The sequence below is a fragment of the Microcebus murinus genome, chromosome 1, assembly GCF_040939455.1.
Source record: "Microcebus murinus isolate Inina chromosome 1, M.murinus_Inina_mat1.0, whole genome shotgun sequence".
In the NCBI taxonomy this organism is placed as follows: domain Eukaryota; kingdom Metazoa; phylum Chordata; class Mammalia; order Primates; family Cheirogaleidae; genus Microcebus; species Microcebus murinus.
Genome location: NC_134104.1, coordinates 65,607,836 through 65,627,924, shown reverse-complemented (window position 1 = coordinate 65,627,924; position 20,089 = coordinate 65,607,836). Strand labels below are relative to the sequence as shown.

Genomic DNA, 20,089 nt, shown 5'->3' with positions numbered 1-20,089 from the left:
TTCATCCCCAGACTGTACTTGCTGCACATGTAGTCTCTGTGCACAGCTTCCATTTGATAACAGCTAACACCTGTAGAGAATGTTCTACGTGCCAGACTTTGTGCTGAATGCTCTACTTGCATTATTTCATTTAGTAATCCCAACAATCTTATGAGAAAATTATATTTACACCCAGTTTTCAGATGAGAATACTGAGCTGTAGTAAGGTTAAGTAGACTCATCCAAGTTCATATGTCTTATGAAAGAGAACTTATTTCTAAGCCAAGTCTGCTGGCATAAAAGCCCATGTTCTTCTCAATGACTCCCAAAGGCATTTCTCTAATGAGGGAATTTGATGCTGGCCGGGAAAGGGGGTGGAGATGGTGCCTCCCTACACCTCTCGGGGTGGTCCGTCCACCTCTCCCTCAGAGCCAAGCCCGCCCTGATGCGCATGATTCTGTCTTGTAGCTCCACTGCCACCACCTGCCCTCCCCTGGGCCTAGAGGAGAAAATGTGGCTGTAGAGGGAGAGAGAGGGATGGAAGATCTGGCTTCACCATTAGGCTCAGCTCTGTATTAACCTCATCTGTAAAATTAGCTCAAAATAACAACTTTATGGCATTGTCACAAACACATCTAGAAAAGTACCTGGCACACAGTAGGCCCTCAAATATTACTAGGTTTTCTTATCCATGAATGCCTGCAAATAATACGCCTTTCCCCTCATGTCTGTACTGAATAGGCTGTCTTGTGATATAACTTCTAATCACCAGATCCAGTTGCCTTTTCTCATCTATAGCCACTTTGACACTTCTGCAGCATGTTCTGCTTGTTGTAGAAGAGATTACCCCTATTGCTCTTAATTAAGGCCCCCAAACTATAAAATGTTCCCCAATTCCCTGATGTAGAAAGGTTTTGGAAAGTTTGGCTCAGTGGCTCTCAACTAGAATGTGCATTAGATTCACGAGAGGGCCTTGTTAATGCATATTCCCAGGCGCCCAGCAGTTCCGAACTCTCTACCTAGGTTAGGCCTAAAACTCTACTTAGAAAACAGGAACACACGTGAGTCCTTTGTCATTTGATTCAGATCTGAAATTAGAAAAATAATTATAATAATTTAAAATCGAAACATCCTCACCTGTGGGCCTGTTGCTTCTACAAGTAAAATGATACTCACAAGACTGTGTAATCACTGATGGGACATGTTAAAGAAGAGAAGGGACACTAAAGAGTAGAGCAGGACCACAAAGGCAGGAGCCCTCGGGATGCTCCAGGAGGTGCGTGAGTCACAGAGGAGAGAAGCCAGGCCCAGGTACAGAGCACTCCAGGGCCTGGGCTGCTTTGTGACTATGAAAAAGCTTGTGCCAGTTGCCCTGCTTGGGGCTCCAGGTCTCCATGCCACCAGGCTGCCTGCTTCCCACGTGTAAAGAGAGAGAAGGCAAAGCCAGGCTGCTGGGGAAGCCCTGGCACCCAGGACAGTCAGGTGTCTGCCTGTGAGGCCAGGGGTGACTGCGGCCAGTCGCCAGAGCAGGCAAGCTGTGATCTGAGATGGCCTGTCTGTCCTTTTCCCTCACAGGGCTGGCCGTGATGGAGGTGGCCCCCTCGTTCTCCAGTGTCCTGAAGGACTGTACCGTCATCGAGGGCCAGGATTTTGTGCTGCGGTGCTCCGTGCAGGGCACCCCAGTGCCCCGAATCACTTGGCTGCTCAACGGTGAGTCGCCCTTGCCCCAGCCCTCTGCTCCAGTCCCCTACACAAGTTCCCACTCCTCTGTGAGCCTGGAGTTCTTCATCTGCATCATGGGAATAATACCACCCACCTTGCAGGGTGGCAGTTGTGAAATTAAATTCGATCTTTTATATAAAGTGGTTCATGAGGTCCCTGACAGATAAGTGCACAAGCAATTTAATTTCTTTTCATATGGTCAGACTCATAATAGGCCCTCAATTAATATTTGTTGGGACAACGAATGAACAAATAAATTAACGAACTAATGAACCACACCAAAGTTGCTTGAGGGGTCTCACTTTTGATTGAGTGGCAGGTGGTTCTAGACCAGTAATTCTTTTTAATGTTATACACCTATAAAGACATGCCAACTCTTTTTTTTTTTTTTTTTTTTGGTCAAGTAAGATTCTTTTAAAAAATTAATTACCATTATTTTCACACCCTCTCCCATATTTTTAAAGACAAGTCATGTGAAGCAGTGGGAGAAGGAACAAAGGAATCTGTAACTGGTTGTGATCAATTAGTAGTAAACACCTTCTCTTTTTAAAAAGTGCTTTAAATTGTGCACGTGCAGGGCAGCTCTGATTTTCCGACTGAAAACAGTCCATTAAGTTGGTGAGATTGAGCAGGGATGACCTTGAGGATACACAGGGAGGGTGAAAGAGTTTGTGCTGAAAGTCAGGAGACACGGGCTCGAGTCCTTCTGCACTGGAGCTGTCAGATGACCTTGGACACTTCACCTGTCTAGGTGCTGTTGTCTTTATCAGTGAGGAGATGGGCTGGAACAGAAGGTTCAGGGCCTCAGCCAGCTCCCACGTCTGATAGAACAGGCTCCTTTAGAGGGCAGTGACACCCATCACTCATGCACCAACTGGTCCCCAGTGGTGCCTGCGTCGCTGGTGGACCACCTGTGAACTCCCTTGTTGGTGTAGTTTGCTCAGACTTTGCCAGAACCTATCGGGAATGAGTGAGAGAAGAGTGAGACTCTTCCTACGTGGAGTCTCCTTGGGTGGCTAAGTGCAAATGGAGGTCCGCCTCCCTCCATTCCTCACCTGAAGACAGAACTCCTGGATCCTGCGACTGACTGCAAGAAGGCAGCTTTTGCGGCTGGAACAGAATATGGGCATGAGGAGTAAGAGTGCATCTAAGAGAGAGAGTTTCACTTCTGTCCTGTCCAGCTCAAGTGTCAACAGACATTTTCTAAAACAGCCAGGTAGTAAATATTTTCAGCTTTTTGGGCTGCACAGTCTCTAACTACTACTCAGCTCCACTGTTGCAGTATTTATACTGCAGCCACAAGCAATACGTAAATGAATGAGTGTGGCTGTCTTGCAATAAAACTTTATTTATGGACACTGAAATGTGAATTTCACATTATTTTTACATGTTATGAAATATTGGTTTTTTTTTCCACCAACCACTTAAAATATGTTAAAACTATTCTTAGCTCGCAGGCTGTACAGAGACAGGTTGCAGGTTGGATTTGCCCACAAGCCGTAGTTTGCTGACCTGCGGTTTTCGCCTCTCAGGGCTGTGCATTCTTGGTGACTCTTGGAGTTTCCTCATCCTTCCACTAGAGGGCGATTGTGCTCAAGTTGGCTTTCCTTGGCTGCCAACTCTGGTCCACCCAGTCTCCCTCCGAGCTGGGAGAGCTCAATGTCTCCCACTTCTGATGTGCCCTGAGCCAACGGCCCTTGCCGGGGCCTCCATCCTATCCCATGTTTGTGGGACCAAAGTGAGTTATGCTCCAGTAAAAGGAGAGCTCTCAAAAAGCTTGTCAGCACACGTTTGGACAGCAGAGGTGCATTGGCAGCAATCAGAGAATATAATGGTTTTCTCAAGGAAGAGAGGTTTTACAGGTGTCATTGTTACAAAAAATAAAAACAAAGAGCAGTGTGTAATCCTGTCAGTGGCAGGATCCTGGTCCCTGCCGTTCCGGCTCTCAGCCCCGCTTTTATGAAGTGCAGTAGGCTGGGAGGACTCTCGGCCCGTGGCATGCTTGGCGGTCTCTTTGCCAAGCTGTCATGGAGACATGAAGTGCTATGTGCAGAAGAAAACATTGCAGGGAGAGGACTTCCTTCTGTGCTTTCTCCTTCCCCCACTGCCCACCCCCGATTTTATGAAGTGCAAACCAGGACCCTGGGGCCTGGCGAGGGAACAGACTGACAGTCGCTTCCTATGTGGCGAATGGACACATTCCTGCTCTAAGGCCAGAATCTTCGGTAATGAGATTGTCTTCCCCCTGGAAATGGAAGGTCACATCCTGGAATGATAAAATCCCAGGAACATACAGCATTAAGGCAACCACTGAAGCTCACTGCGTGCACTCCTGTCTCCATGTAGCACTTGATGTGACCTGAACAAAGGGCTTCTCAGGGAAGGGACTCTGGGGAGAAGGGGCCAGAGTCATTTGTAGTTCCCACATTTATCTTTCCTGTGAGCCCTAAAATACACCTGATTGCATAGGAGAAATGCACCTAACTACAACTTGGGTAGTGGATACAGAACTGCTTGATAAATAAGTACAGTGGGAACTGGAATCAGTGTTTCTAGAGACATCTGAAAGGCGCTGGGAGCCTCGTGTTCAGTCTGGGCAGGGTCTGTTCTGCCTGAGGCTGGCCTAGGGGCCAGATGACCCTGGAAGCTTCTTTCCAGGCTCAGAATTCTGTGCAGTTGAAGATGTGGATTTGGAGACTCTTTAACACAGAATGCCCCAAACTGTGTCCCTGTCCCCCCATGTTCCAAATTCCTCCCCCGTCCTAGGCCCCATCTTGCTCCTCCACCCCACACGATTGCTCCCTTCCTTCGTCTCCTTTCCAGCCCACGGGCCTCTGTCCAGCTGGCTGGGGATGAGCTGACCCGTCGGTAGCCCCCAGTGGATCTGAGCAAGCATGACAAGCCCAGGCGCCACGACAGCAGCAGCCCTGCCAAGGAAGGGCTCCCGAGCCACCGCCGGGTGCCCCTGGCCTGAGCCTCCCTGTGCTTCCTCCGCAGGGCAGCCCATCCAGTACGCTCGCTCCACCTGTGAGGCCGGCGTGGCTGAGCTCCACATCCAGGACGCCTTGCCGGAGGATGATGGCACCTACACCTGTCTGGCTGAGAATGCCCTGGGACAGGTGTCCTGCAGTGCCCGGGTCACCGTGCATGGTAGGAGCCTCTGGTCACCTTGCTAGCAGCACCTTTCCTGCAGACACAGCTGCTTTGGAGGAAGGGCGCTTTTGTAGAAATAGTATAACACTGGCTGAAATCCAGGGACCCGAAGTGCAAGTGACATTGCCCCATACTGTTACCAGCAGGCAGTCGCTGTAACAGAGGAGAGGCTGCTAAAACCTCCTAGGGACAGAGGGGAGGGCCCTTAAAAAGCACCTGAAGGCCGGCAGGTGGAAGAGGTGGCCTCTAGAAGTTCACAATGACAAGTGTCTGCCATGAGAGTGGCGAGTTTCCCCCCATCTCCCCCTGCCCAGGGCTGTGGGAAGATGCAGGGGAAAGAGGCAAGGGCTCCCCTGGCTCCAGGACCTCCTGCTCTGATAGGAAGAAAACCTCACGTGCTGCAAGAAGACTTAGGAGGAGTATTCGCATATTCCCTTAGTAGCTAGGGCCTCGCAAATGACCCCTTATCTTCTGGGGGACACTGGGTAACAGTGTGAGTATTGAGGCTTCCAGAGGGTCACGGGTGGTCCCCTCTCCCTTCTGCCCCTCCTTCTCCCCACCACCCCAAGCTTGTTTTTACACATCACCAGCCTGGTGTCCAGTAATCTGATTATCATGGTCATGCATTGATCAGCCAAGCACTTAGTCCCCGGGAGCCACAGACTCAAGACAGATCTGTCTGGGCTGTGGCATCAGCGGGCATGATGACAATTCCTGGAGAGGTCCTTCTTGGGTGCAGGGTTTTCAGGTAAGCCTCATTCCCATCCTTGCCCAGGCTGTGCGTGACTGGGTCCTCTGGGTGCTGGGACCGGGTGCAACATGTCTGCTTTCCCCATGAGACTAGCAGGACACCACACCTCCTTTCTCTGTGTCCCTAGTCCTCAGGCCTCTCGGGAGAGTCTCCTTGTACTCTGCGGAGCCACCTTCTGGGAGGTTGTAGGGGATGGATTCACTGAAAAGGAAAAGGGAGAAAACATTTGCTGCTCATTGTGTTAGATACTCTCCCCTCACCTCATTGAGACCTCAACAGCCCGGGGATGGGGTTGCTGTCCCCCTTTACACAGAAGGGTCTGGAAGTTAATGTACCTTGCGTAAGCACACCAGGCTAGTCAGCAAAGCTGGCCTTTTAAACCTAGGGACTGTGACTTTCGAGTCCATGTTCATTCCTACATCCTGCCCTTTCTCAGAGTGCTTGTCCCCTGGCCCCAAGTGGGGGGCTGGCCACTGGGAGCTGGGCAGTGTCCGTCCCTCGGGGATAAAGGGCTGGCACTGATGGAGGGTGCGGCTGATGCCGGCCCCATGCAGCCCTCTGGCGGGAGCGAGCACGCTCCCAGGGCATGGCGCGGTGAACTGGTCTACCCCTGCCTTCCAGGAGCCCTCCAGCGGGGTCAGAGCCCGGCTCTGGCCCCTGGGCATTTGCCAGCCGGGTTTCTGGTTTACACATTTACCCCATTTACCCTCATAGTTCTGGCTTCATGGCTCACTGGGGGAGGGGAAGGAGTCAAGAAATCGTAATAATCAGACTTAAGAGGAAACAGGAGCTGCTCAGAGCCTCCTCCTAGGGCCAGGGGACAAGTCTCCTGTTCCCACGAGGGGGCTCTTCTTAGGGGTCAGTGTGGCCTGCCCCAAAGTCTAGCAAGGGGCAGAGAGAGTGAGAATGGCACACAATGGGTTGCATATCCCAGCCTTCCATCCTCTGAGACTCTCCCTCCACGGCCCCAGCCAAGAGCCCAGCTAATCCAGTGTCTGTCCCGGGCTGCCTGTGTTTAGATTGGATTAGAGTGACCCGGCCGAGCTAATAGTCCCCCAGAGGTGGGGGTCCCTGATGAAGGACCAAGAGCTCTTTGGGCCCGCCTCCTCACTCCCAGGCCTGTGGGGGTGGGGGGTGGGGCCATCCAAGTGGGTTTTGAAGCCGACACAGAGAGGTCCCAGGCAAAACCTCTGCCGGGCGGTTTGGATCTGCTGTGAGAACAGGCCTGGGCAGGAGTGAGAGCCCCTCCCGGCGTGGGGCTTTGCTGGCTCAGATACCATAAATGGTGAACGGGCCGAAAGACGCAGCCACGCGCTTGGGCCCGGCAGCAGTGGGGTTGGCAGCAGTGGGGTTGTCTCGGGGCAGGACTAGAGCAGGGCGAGCCTGGCACGGCGACACCCCTGGCACCGCGCCCCAAGGCACTCAGGAGGCGCAAGCCCGCGTCCTGCGCCATCCTCAGCTGTGGAGTTTTTCTTACTTTATTGGCAGCTCCTTTGGCTCTGGGTCGTCTGGGGGCAGCTCGGGGTTGGGGAGATGATTGCAGCGGAGGGAGCCACTTGTTCCGGTCTGCGCTGACCGCCGTTCCAGGCCCTCCCTCAGCCGCCCGCAAGCCTCGCAAGCCTCGCCGCTGCTACCCTCAGTGCGCGCCGCGCCGCGCAGGGCGCAGGGGCGTGGGCAACTGCCTGGGTGTGAGTCCTGCTCCGCCACCCACGAGCCCCGCAACCTGAGTTGTCGCCTTCCTCTTGTGTGAAATGGGAGAGAGCACTGTAGTCGCCTCACAGCGCTGTGAGGATTGAGTGAATACAGGCCACGGCCCCAGAACATGGGAGGTGCTCAGTAAGGGTGTGCTGTTATTATTAGGATCGTCCGGCAGAACCTACCTTTAAACGCGACGAAATGGTTTATAACGCCGGGCCCAAGGAGTGTTTTCTCCAGGGGATCAGCTTTGTCTGTCTGGCAAGGGTAAGGGAGAACCTGAGAATCCCAGAAGGGAGGTGTCGGGCCAGCTACCTGCCGCCGTAGACTCGCGCACCTGTTCCAGAGCTCCGGCCACGAGATGGCGCCATTCAGCAGCGCATCTCCCTTCCCGTGTCTTTTCGAGGGTCCTTCCCGTTTTTGCCAAGGTTTTGTAGTCATTGAGAGGGCTGGCCCAGCACTCTAACTCAATTTCTGTGGCCACTCTAACGTGCCTTCTCCACCTCCCCTCCTCTGTGACCCTCTTCCCCCAAAAGCCTGGCTAATGCCCACAGATCTCACCTTCTCTGGGAGGCCCACCCTAGTCACCCCAGAATGAGTTCTCTTAACACCCCATTCCTTCCCGTAGTGCACGTATTTATCAATCAATCTTACTGAACCCCTGTATTTATTTGTGCCAGGCATCGTTCTGGGGAAACTGCAGAAACAGGACAGTCAAGGGTCCCGTCTTCATGGAGTCTCCATTCTGATGGGGATGTGGGCAAGAATCAACACCTGGTTACCTGGTTCAGTTTCAAATGCTGACAAGTGCTATTAAGAAATTAAGCAGGGGCCAGGTGTGGTGGCTCATGCCTGTAATCCCAACACTTTGGGAGGCTGAGGAGGGAGAACTGCTTGAGGACAGGCGTTCAAGACCAGCCTGGGCAATGTAGTAAGACCCTGTCTCTAGAAAAAAAAAATTTTTTTTAATTAGCTGGGTATGGTGACATGTACCTGTAGTCCCAGCTACTTGGGAGGCTGAGGCAGGAGGATCACTTGAGCCCAGGAGTTCGAGGCTGCAGTGAGCTATAATTGCACCACAGCACTCCAGCCTGGGGGAAGGAAGAGAGGGAGGGAGGGAGGGAATAGAGAAGGGTGGACTTTTTAACTATTGTAACAAAGAAAGCCTCAGAGACTTCAATGAACTGGGGAAAGAGTGGTCCGGGCAGGCAGCACAGCAAGTGCAAAGGGCCTGTGTTGGGAATGCAGTTGGCCTATGCTAGGAACAGCAAGACAGCCACTGTGGCTGGCACAAAGTAAACAGGTGGCAGAGTAACAGAACGTGAGTTCAGAGAGAGGGTACATCAGGCAGGGCCTCTTAGGGCAGGGAGAAAGCATTTTATTCTGTGAAAATTTGCTCTGATTTTATTCTTATTGCTTAATTGTCTTCTCCAGACTGTAAGCTCCCTGCAGGGAGGGACCATGTCTTCCTACTGTGTGTAGAACAGGGCCTGCCATGGGAGTATGTGTTCAGTGAGTGAGTGAGAGAGCAATCTGAGGTAGTGGGACTCCCGTACCCAGTGCAGGGAGGCATTCCCTCATCTTCCTCACTTGTCTGGGGCCAAAATCCACAAATTACCTTTCAAGAGTCCCTCAACAAATATTCCTTCTGTCCTCCTCACAAGCGAGGGGGAAAAATCCTCAGTAGTTAACCAGGCAATGACAGTCTTCCCTCTTGACTGAGGATGGAGCCTAAAGAATGATTAATTCAATTCCTGCAAAGCCTGGGAAGATCTGAGATAGAGTGAATAGTTCCTATCTGGACTGGCAGTGGTGGGGCGACTCCTTTGTGCTAGAGCACTTTGAATTTATGTCCTTCCAGAGTATCTTTGTAAAGGCTAAAACTCTCAAGTGCCTAGATTTATGTATAACCTGCTAATTGTGCCCCATTTTGATGCAGTTTCTCAGCCTAACGGTTTGTTTATTAAACCGAAGGCCTGCCGGGCCTATTAGAGACACATAAGGACATAGAATGTGTAAGTTAAAAAGGAAAAAGCTGATCTCTAGAGTGAAAAATAGAACTTAACAAGCATATTAGAGTATTTGCTTTGATGCAGAGCCCCTAAAGAAGGCAACAGGCACCAGTGCAGCCGGGCACTTGCTTGGCAATGGAAGCATCAGTGGAGGCAGTGTTTGCTTCCCGATTAGTACCAGGTGCTCTGGGGGCAATTCTGAGCCCCCTCCTCCTCTCTACCCAAGTTATACACAGGGACTGTGGACACTACACTATCAATCCATATGGCATAAGGTATGACCCTGCCCTCCATGAGTTTAGAAACACTGACAACTTTTTAAATACTTATGTTGACTTAAGAGAAATTTATTGAAGGAAAATAAATATTGGTTTTAACTTGTGTTTTTTTAATATACATTAAGAACCTTAGTCCACCCAAAACATCTGTCCACAAGTTGTAAACTAAGAAGGCAAGCAATTGACTAAATGTTAAATCAATTTATAGCCAGTATTTTAGTTCCATGTAGGTTGCGTGAGGAATTAGATTTGTATATACCTTGTGGGTTCTTCATGTTGCAGAAAGACTTCCAAGTGTATATGTGTACATTTGTGCCCCTATCATGGAATTTGAGCCTCATTCTACTAATTGGGCAATTATAGAGATTCATAACTGTCTACTTCTACAACCTGCAGAAGGTCATATCCACCATTTGCTTGCTTGGAGTTCTCGGTCAAGAATGCCATCTAGAATCACAGCACTGTGTTCCTAGTGGCCAGATGTGACCCATGTGATGACAGCGTGATGGAGAGTGTGGTTTCCAGGCTCTCGCTGCGAGGGAACATTGGTGGTTTGGGTGCTGTAGCCTTATGTTTAGAGTTTGATTATAACTTCTAAGACAGTGAGAAGGCTGTGGTTGCAATGATCCCTGCTTCCCACCTTGCAACCCTGTCATTACTGGTCATAGATCTATTTTGGGTTGTCTTACGTCATTGTTCCTTTCCTTCTTCTCCTTGCACACTTCTCTTCTTAGATGCTAGAGAAATCAGTGGGAGGAAGGCCGGCCAAAAAAGGAAAGCCTACAGGAGGAAGAATCCTTTTTTATGCCACAAAAGTAGCCATTTTGCTGACTCTCCAAGTAGGTTCCATTTGGTTAGGAAACAGACTTGTGTTGAAAGGGAAGTCAGATACCTCCCTGGGGCTTTACAGCTTGTGTAAGCACCCTGGAAATGGGCAGGGGCTGGGTTGTACTGCAGCTGGGAGAAAGTAACCCTCCTTTGATGAGTCCTCTAGAGTTAGTGATCCTGGAATTTCGGGAAGGGAGAAGGCTGGTTTGTGATCCCTGGACCATGCTGGATTTTGGGCTCCAAATAAAGGAAGAGGAGGGGACTGTGCTTCGAGAACTCCCCCCATTTGGTGATTTATTGAATTTCCACAACATGACAGGGTTTGGGGTGAATCAGATTTGCTGTTGGAATGGTATTTTGCATTGTAATACCTAAAGGAGATAGTTCATGTTAAAAGCCTAAAGAAAATCTTCAGTACATCCAAGATAAAGGCAAATGTGTGTTAAACGTAAATTTGGATCCATAAACATGGGGCTTCAGAAACCAACAAGTTGACCAGCAATAGTTGGCAGGTAGGAAAAAAACACTTTTAAGGAGAAATTCAGAATTGAGTTGTTTTTCCTGCTAAACTCATAGAAAGAAAGGGAAGGGCTATGAAAGGAAGAACAAGGAGAATTATTTATAGTATAGAGGGAGACGCTGAGATCATGGCCAGCCCCTGGGACAACGGTGGCTCTGGGTTAATGTCAAGTCCAAGAAGAGCTAAAGGCCTCACTCATGGCACTGTTTTGAGCAAATGGGTTTTACTGGTCATTGTGTAAGAAAAATTAGTATGAAGGTAGCAAACTGCTTCCATTGTGTGGATGTTTAACTCTTTCTCCAAGTAAGAGCTTTCCAAAATGTCATATTGGATATCAATTCATGTCAGTATTTTTAAACTAAAACCACTATCAATTTGTGTTTTTTAAGAGGGAATCTGCCTGGGCTCAGTGGCTCACGCCTGTAATCCTAACACTCTGGGAGGCCGAGGTGGGTGGATTGCTCAACATCAGGAGTTTGAAACTAGCCAGAGCAAGAGCGAGACCCCGTCTCTACTAAAAAAAAAAAAAAAAATAGAAAGAAATTAATTGGCCAACTAAAAGTATATAGAAAAAATTAGCCGGGCATGATGGCGCATGCCTGTAGTCCCAGCTACTCAAGAAGCTGAGGCAGAAGGATTGCTTGAGCCTACGAGATTGAGGTTGCTGTGAGCTAGGCTGATGCCATGGTATTCACTCTAGCCTGGGCAACAAAGTGAGACTTTGTCTCAAAAAAAAAAAAAGAATCTTCTTTTTTATAGAAAAAGTCTAATTGACCAGAAAATTGGCTTGTTTTATTTAATTTTCATAACAACTCCACTTGATGCTTTTAAATTAACTCCACTTTATAGATGAAGGAAGATGATGCTCAGAGAGGTTAAGCCAGCTGCCCACAGAAGCCCAGCCAATAAGCAGCAGAACTAGGTGTCCACCTGCCTCAGCCCTGTACTTTCTGCTTTGCTACTCTGGGATGTGTTAAGTCATGTGTTTGCTTCCCTAGAGCAATAGTTTAATGTTTAATTTCATGACTGCAGACTGTCTTCAAAAACAACTTCTTGCGGTTAATTTCTCCATCAGCCAAGACGGAGGGGTTGAGGTCGGCATATCCATCGAGGACAGTGACTACCATGGTGTCACTGTCACTGGTAGTCACTGGTAGACAGTGACTACCAGCGCTTTGATGGAACCTCAGATGCGTGTCCTCCTGGCCAGGCGTCTGTGGTTTTATGTTGTGGGAGCGTTTGTTGTATCCCCGGGGGGTGCAGCTCTCTGCAAGTTTACTGTGGCTGAACCGAGAAAGAAGATATATGCAGATTTCTACGGAAATTAGGATTCCATGAAAGATTTTAAGGAGATGAGGAAAGCTGGTATCTTTCCTGAGTGCAAACTGATTTAGGAATATAAAGAATTTCTTTGGGTTGATTTACATAGAAGTTTGTCACTGACCTGTGCTCCTGAGCTATGACTATGTGGGCCGAGGAATAGTTTCTCTTGATAAATAAGCAATTAACAATACTGTAGACAATGCTCATAGGACCGTTGCTTGGACCTTGACCATGGATCGGAGGCGTCCCCGTGAGTCTGTATCTTACCCTTTTTAACTTACGTGCAAAATTCTTGAGTCTCACTGATGTGAGCTATATTTAAACCCAGGTGTCAGTGAAAAACTGCACTGTAAAAACCCCTGGTAACAATAGGGGGGGAAATGAGTCATAAACAGAGCGAAAATGGCCAGGAAGGAAAAATTCTGTGGCTCAGTAGGATCATAAAGAGGATCGTGTGTGCGCGCGCACGGGTGCGTGTGTATCTGCCTGCCTGTCTGTCTCTCTCTCTTCCCTGCCCTTTCATTTCCTTCCCCACCCCCATTCCCTCTCTCCTCTTTCTCTTCTCTCTTTCTTCTCCCTCTGTTCTTTTCTTCCTCCTACTTCCCTCCCTTTCTTAAGTTCCATTAACAGCTTTAGTCTCTATAACATCATTTTTTTTTGAGACAGACTCTCACTCTGTTGCCCTGGCTAGAGTGCCATGGCATCAGGCTAGCTCACAGCAACCTCAAACTTCTGGGCTTAAGCAAGCCTCCTTCCTCAGCCTCCAAACTAGCTGGGACTACAGGCATACGGCACCATGCCCAGCTAATTTTTTTCTATATAGACTTTTAGTTGTCCGGCTAATTTCTTTCTATTTTTAGTAGAGGTGGGGTCTCACTCTTGCTCAGGCTGGTCTCGAACTCCTGACCTCAAGTGATCCTTCCACCTCGGCCTCCCAGAGTGCTAGGATTGCAGGCGTGAGCCACCGTGCCCAGCCTCCATGGTATCATTTTCACTCAACAGTAGACTACTTTATAAGCCGTTTATTCTTAGTCTTAGTTCCTGTCTTACCCATTTGAGGACAGGTCTGACACTTTTCCATCCTCTCAAATGGAGCAGTGGCAGTCAGCTGAATGACGGAGTCAGCGCGTGAATGGGGAGCAGTGGCCGATGGCAAGCCCCAGAGCCACAGACAAGTTCGCTTTAGAGCTGTAATCCTAGGCCAGTCAGTCAGGGAGGCTCGGCCCCTCCGGGCTTGGTCTCAGCAGAGCAGCAGGAAGCACAGCTGTGGGAAAAGCCTGGGACATATTTAGTCTGGCCCCGTTGAAGCCGGGTAGCAAGTCTGTCACTGGGCCCCAGAGAACTGTCCCTTGTTATCTGTGTGCCATGGCCAGTGCGTGCTCTCCCCAGGGGAATAAGCTCAGGCTCCCTGAGACAGCATTGCCACTGGGGGCCTCTCACCTCCGACCCTGGCCCCCAGCTGGGACGGTGCTGGAGGACACCTGCAGAGGAGTGACGCGGTGGCTCTGGGCACAAACACAGACATGCTCCATGACAGAAATTCCCTGCCGAACTGAGGGCATCCTGCCTCTGTTCTCAGGACAGATGAGGGACAGTGCCCAGACCAGGACCTGGCTAGCTGCATCCCATCCCTTGGCCCTTTTCAGCCCCAGGATCTAGGGCAGGTGAACTTCGCTCTCCGCCGTCTGCACAGGGCTTCCATGGATGCTGAGGACACCACCAAATGGGCCATGAACATCCTTTAGAATCTAGAATTTTGTAAGGAATCATTGTTATGATTTTATCTCAGTGGCTGCTGTTCTTTCCCTTCCTGCGTGATTATATGTGAAAGTCCTCATTTGGGGAACTTTTCTCATTGTAGTAATAGTTACTGTCAGGTGGAGTTGCCCAGCCAAAGAAGTCAGTTGGCCTGGGAAAATCAAAACACATTTATTTTTATACTTCTAATGTGCCAATAATTATTCTAGCTGTCTTACATATTTTTTAAATCATCTAAAACCTGCATGCATTATACTGATGATGCATATATAATGCATTACCATGCATTATACTGATGATGTATACATTACACTTATCAGTACTGTGTTAGCATCATCAATTTATAGGCGAGAACACTGAGGCTTAGGGTGGGAAGCTTGCCTAGATCACACAGTAGAGCCATGAGTTAAGAATGTCGGTTTCCATCTATCTCATTTTACCTAAGACCATGCAAGAGTGAGCATAAAATGATACAGTCTATAGCCACAGATGAGCTAGAATAATTCTTTGGCTTTGGATTGAACTGATATGCATGCATGCACACATGTGCCCATACACACACAGTTTTTGTTTTTTTGTTTTGTTTTTTTCACATGGCTTATCTCTGTTTTGCTTTAGTTTTTCTTGGTTGTCAAGGGTCTAGGATATGCGTCAGCTGACAACATGTTTGTCCTCATGGAGAGTTCACCATGTGCACCTTGGAGAGAGCTGATTTCCTTTGAAGAGATGCATGCATAACATGCTGGCCTCGTCTGTCTATGCTGGCTCCGTGACCTTGAACAAGCCACTTCTCCCTAGTCAGGTCTCTGTCCTGCCCTCTCCTTCAGCACCGTGGCTGTAGGATAGGGACTGGGGTTTCAGGATTCTAGTAGGGTTGCTCTTTTTGGACTACCTAAAGGAGCCACTTGCTCAGAACTTGAGATCCTCCCTGGCTTCTTAATCCCACTGCAGTGAGTGTTTGTAGGGCGGGCTGGTTGGTTTCTCACCCTGTGAAGAACTGGGGGTGCAGTTGACTGCTTGGATGACTCAGTCGCGTGCTGGTCTGGATTCCTGGTCACCCTAACCTATGTGACCTGCCCTACGTCTGCTGGGACGGACATACCTGCAGGTCTGAGAACAGAATCTTTCTGAACATTTACTCCCAATCACTTGGTCCTTCCCTTTATTCATGCCCTAGGGCCCTGGGGAACAAAGAACAGGGACAGAGGCAATGGGTGACACTGGAGCTGATGGCCTGGCTGTGGGCTAGTTCCCCCAAGTTCAGTCTCTCTCACTCATCTCCTGCTGGGGGTGCCATGAAAGCTTGTTCTCAATTTACTTTGAGATATATCCCATGGTGTTTTTAAGTAACACATTTGTATTCCTAACAGTATTTGCCTCAGGTCATACAAAATGAGTGGACAATCTGTGGGTGAGGCCCAGTCCCCGCTGGTTCTTGTGCTGCTGATGAGCCCAAGGAGTAAGCGAGCCCCGTGGGTAGGTCTGAGTCGGTTCTCAGGCCAGCCTTGCACATATGTTTTCATTGACACTGCATGGTTGCACAAAGTATTCTCACATAGTATCTCTTTAAAACTCCCCAAAGTCATGTGATGACACTCTGACTACCCCTAGAGACAGGTGAGGAAGCTGAGCTTCAGAGAGAGGCAGGGACCTGCCTGAGGCCAGGATCTGGCCCCAGATCCTCGGTTTCCAGGGCAGCACCACCGTTCCCTCCAGAGCTGCAGGCAGACCTCAGGCTTGCACAGAGCCAGCGAGAAGCCACCCTCTCACACGCACTTCTGAGCTCCCAGGGAAGAAGGAGCAGACAGGTTTTTAGTCCCCAGTGCCTGAGATCCACAGGGTAACTTGGCTTTGCCAAAGCCCCAGGCCAGGAAACGGGTCATGGGCAGAAGCGAGGAGGGTAGGGTCAAAGAGGAGCCTGCCACCGGCCTGAGAAGATGGAGCTAGCGGTGCTGGCGTCCTGCAGCACCCAGGAGCTAGAGCTCATCTTTATGGGGTTCTCTGAGGCTGGGGACCTGGGCTCAAACCGCAGAGAGGGGGGAACAGGGAGTACTCTGGAAGGGGCAAAAACATTTTGTCCTCTAGCCTTGTCAGTCTGTGTGAGACAGGAAATTCCTCAACTCTCCCGAGGCAGCCAGCTTTCCTGACTGCTGCAGCCCAGTCCGAAGAACGTGATGGATCTACGCATTTCCAATACTGGGCCCCCAATCCCACTCCAAGAGCCTTCTGCCAAGGCCCCCGCCTGTCCTCCGCCAAAGGCTGCAATGCCTGTCCCAGGGGCCCGGAGGGCAGCAGGGGCCTGAGAATCCCCTCTTCTGTGGGGATCGTGGGGTTACCTGCTCTCCAACTCAGGCTCCATGCTCTTCAGACTGCACCTGCTTTGGGGGGAGTTTTTCTGCAGCCTCCTGGGCCTTGCTGGCCTCTGCCCACCCACATTCCCAGAGGCTGAGCTCGGAGAGCTCTGCAGTGGGCCTGACTCTGTCTTTAGTGGCAACAGATAAACATTCGGTGGCAGCTTTGGAGTTAGGCCTTGCCCAGATATGTAACACGCCCTGGGAACACAGCCCCATGGCTCTGCTTCCTGAAGAAGGTCTGGTATTTGTGGCCCTGTGCTTCTAAGGACCCAAAATACCAGAGGCCCTTTCCCCAAAAACTTAGAGTTTAAGTTAGAAATAGCCTAGCCCTCCCCATCTCAGCTGCTGCACCTGCCAAAAACAAAAAAGTGAAAAAGGAATTACTGAAAGTCAGAGCTGCCTGGCCTGGGAGAGACCAGCAGCTGGGCAGTGTGGGCTCATCCTGCCCAGGCTGTGGTGCGTGGGAAGGAGACCACCAGCCAGGCACCTGCGGCCTCCTCCCTCCAGCTCCTGTAGGCAGGGCAGAGCCCAGGTGGGAAGGATTCCAAGAGTGGGGAGAGTCTTCTTTGTTCATCCGTCTTCACAGGGGTCTGAATGGAAGTGAGGGGCCAGCCCTGCACCAGAAATGTTTTTGTCCTTGACTCTTTATCCGTTAGCTGTCAATTTCTGGTAGGAGCCTTAGCATCAACACAGTCACGTACCAAGTGGACATTTACTCTGTGTTTGTTGAATGAATGAATGTTCACCCCTCATTCTGTTGCCTACCATACAGAAAAGAAGAGTGACAGGAAGAGTGAATACCTTCTGCCCGTGGCTCCCAGCAGGCCCGTCACACCTGTCTTCCTGCAGGGCCTCTCTGATCTCAAAGTCATGGATGGAAGCCAGGTCACCATGACGGTCCAGGTGTCAGGTCTGTCTCTGCATCTCTTTGTCCGGGGCATATGTGAAAATGGGCATGATCACAATGAGTACTGCTCCCTGAGGGCCTGCTCAGATCATTGATCTACCAGAAAATCAGATGGGACTGTCAGGAAATAGACCCAAAGAAGTGGAGACTTTTGGCCTCTATTTTCTGCCTTCTCTGGGTAAGATTTCCTGGATTCAGGGTTCAACAGTACAGGAGAAGAAGGACATTATGAGAGTGGTGAGGAGTTGATTTGAAAACATAGTGTGATCAATGTAGCTGGAAGGTTCTGAAGACTGGTACAAAACCAAATTATGTGAGAACTTCTCAACTCTCAGAAGATCATCTCAACTGCTCTAGTCAAGTTTTAAGGTGAGAAGATGGGGCAGAGGTCCTTCTAAAACAGGGGCAGGGCAACAAGGGCGTGTGATTAGCATCATGGACTGAGATGTCACAGTCATTGCTAGAGGCGAGCAAGAGAAGCCCAGGGAAGCTCCTGGCATCGCACTCCTGGCAGGGGCAGCTGTAGTTTGCCATTAGTGCATAAGTGTTCCTTGGCCACTGATCAGTGCCTATGACAACCTGGAGGTCACTTTCCTAGTTTTTTAGTTCCTCTTGAGTTGCATGTCAGGTCCAGCCTCTTGGCAGACTATTATCCTGGTTCTTTGGCTCATTGCTTGAAAAATTCACAAGTAGGATGATGTGATGGAGTGACCGCATACAGGATACAATTCCACACCAACAGCTTTCATGGCAGAAAAGGAGGGAACTATGTAAAGTGAGTGTACATTTCAGGAAGGAATGGGCCAGTCTCCATGAGTGGGGAAAGACATTGAGGATACCCAGGTGGTTTCCTTTTATTGGCCTGGTCCACAGGTGGGCATACAGGAGGTGTAGGATATTACCAGATGATTGATATATATGATTGACAGGTGTTATAACAAAGTCGCAGCTCCACAGGTATGTGTGCTTCAAAACCTCAAGTTCCTGCTGTTTGTGGTTGTTAGCCATGTTTTCCTGCAGTCCCTTCCCCCCTGACCCGTCCCCAGCTTCTCCGCCCCTAGACTTGGCCCCTGCCTGACATTGCGGAAGCAATAAAGGTGAGCTGTGCGGGAACCTGGGGGCTCCCCTTTTACTGATGCTCGGATAGACTGTCTGTTCCTATAGGCTGGAGGCCATCCCGTGACAGTCCCAGGCAGAGGGCCTGTCCACACTCACCATGCTGTGCACTGAGTCTGCACCTGCTCTCTAGATGTGTGACATCTGACCCATGGCAGACAGATGTCCGTCTGCTCTCTCTTGAGCCTCCCAGGGCCTGGTGCCCCACAACCTGCCTCAGCAGCCCACGCCAGGAGTCTTGCTCCCTGGAAGCAGAGCCCAATGGCTCAGCTCTTCCATGAGAGGAAGCCCTTACAGATGGCCGTTGTTTTATGCCCCAGCAAATCCACACAAATTGCCCAGAGAAATAGACTAGTAAAACCTAAAACTGTGGTCCACTAAGAGCCATGCTTGGAAATCCTTTGCAAGCTGGTGCCCATCTTTGCCCTGGGGTGACATTTGTTTGGTAGCAAAAGGAAACACTAACTGAGCTGTGTTTCTGGTGAAAATTTGCAAGGGAGCTATCAGGAAGTTCCCATTGCCAGCATGTAGATGCACCAGGTGAAGCAGCGCAGAGCAGAAAACATGTTCGGTAATTACAGCCCAGTAATCTGGTTGCCCCTTTGCATTATCCAGCAGTTTACATTCTAATTTTGAAAACCATTCTTCCTGGGTTTTCTTCTTCATCCTTTAAATCATATTTTTGCATCTGAATTATTTCTACTTTCTCCAAATCTGTTGTTAAATAATTCTGATGGACAGCATTGAGTGTTTTCTTTGTGCCAGATGCTCTTCTAATCTGCTGCCTTGATGGGCTGCTAAGGGGGGTTGATGAACTCATTTAGTCCCCCCAACAAACCGCAAGGTAGATGCTGTTAGGATCCCTATTTTACAGGAAAACTGAAGTGTAGAGAGTTCAGTAGAGCATGTATACCCTATTACGGTAGTAAGTGCAGAGCTGCCACATGGCCAGGGAGCGACCTCCCTGAACAGTCCCCCGACCTCTTCCCGGTATAGGGAATCCACCCCCTGAGGTCATCTGGCTTCACAACGGGAATGAGATCCAGGAGTCAGAGGACTTCCACTTTGAACAGAGAGGCACTCTGCACAGCCTTTGCATCCAGGAGGTGTTCCCGGAGGACACAGGCACGTACACCTGCGAGGCCTGGAACAGCGCCGGGGAGGTCCGCACCCAGGCCGTGCTCACGGTGCAAGGTGAGGCTGACCCACGAGGAGCAGGTGTGGAGGGAGTCCTGCCATGGCCTCTCCAAAAGTGACGTGGAGGCGAGGAAGCCATGTGAGCCTGCTTTGCCCCCGCTGTGGACCCTCTGCTCCCTGGGTCGCATCCCAGCCCAGAGGTCAGCTCCCTATCCTGTATCGCAAGCTCTGGCCAGGTGGGGCTGCCTTCCCAGCTTTCTGAAGTCCCTGCCCTGTCTGGGTTACTGGTGACAAGCTGCATGAGTGCTAAGTAATACACTTGACAGTTTGGCAGTGATAGCTTTTGAGGTGAGTTGTGGGCATGTCAGGGTCCTTGTCATCAGAGAACTCATATTTAAGAGGAGAGGCAAGTTAAGCCCACGTAAGGCAGGTGACAACTCTTAATCCTATGCACCCAATGCAGATCATTAGCGCCCAGCACAGTGCCCTCTGCCTTCTGCACTCTCTCCCTTTGCTTTGGATATACAAATTCCTGTTAATACTGTCCTCTGAGAAT

The 20,089-nt window shown here is 50.0% G+C and overlaps 1 protein-coding gene across 4 annotated transcripts in view; it reads left to right on the top strand.

Moving 5' to 3' along the window:
• The window catches only part of MYLK (myosin light chain kinase), a 207,736-nt gene that overhangs the window by 97,615 nt on the left and 90,032 nt on the right, over positions 1-20,089 (top strand). For all 4 annotated transcript variants that reach the window (XM_012780459.3, XM_076002158.1, XM_012780461.3 and 1 more), the window contains exons 10-13: positions 1,555-1,689; positions 4,699-4,851; positions 17,146-17,283; positions 19,393-19,590. In XM_012780459.3, the coding sequence (XP_012635913.2) occupies positions 1,555-1,689; positions 4,699-4,851; positions 17,146-17,283; positions 19,393-19,590 (624 nt within the window). The remainder of the gene's footprint in view (positions 1-1,554; positions 1,690-4,698; positions 4,852-17,145; positions 17,284-19,392; positions 19,591-20,089) is intronic.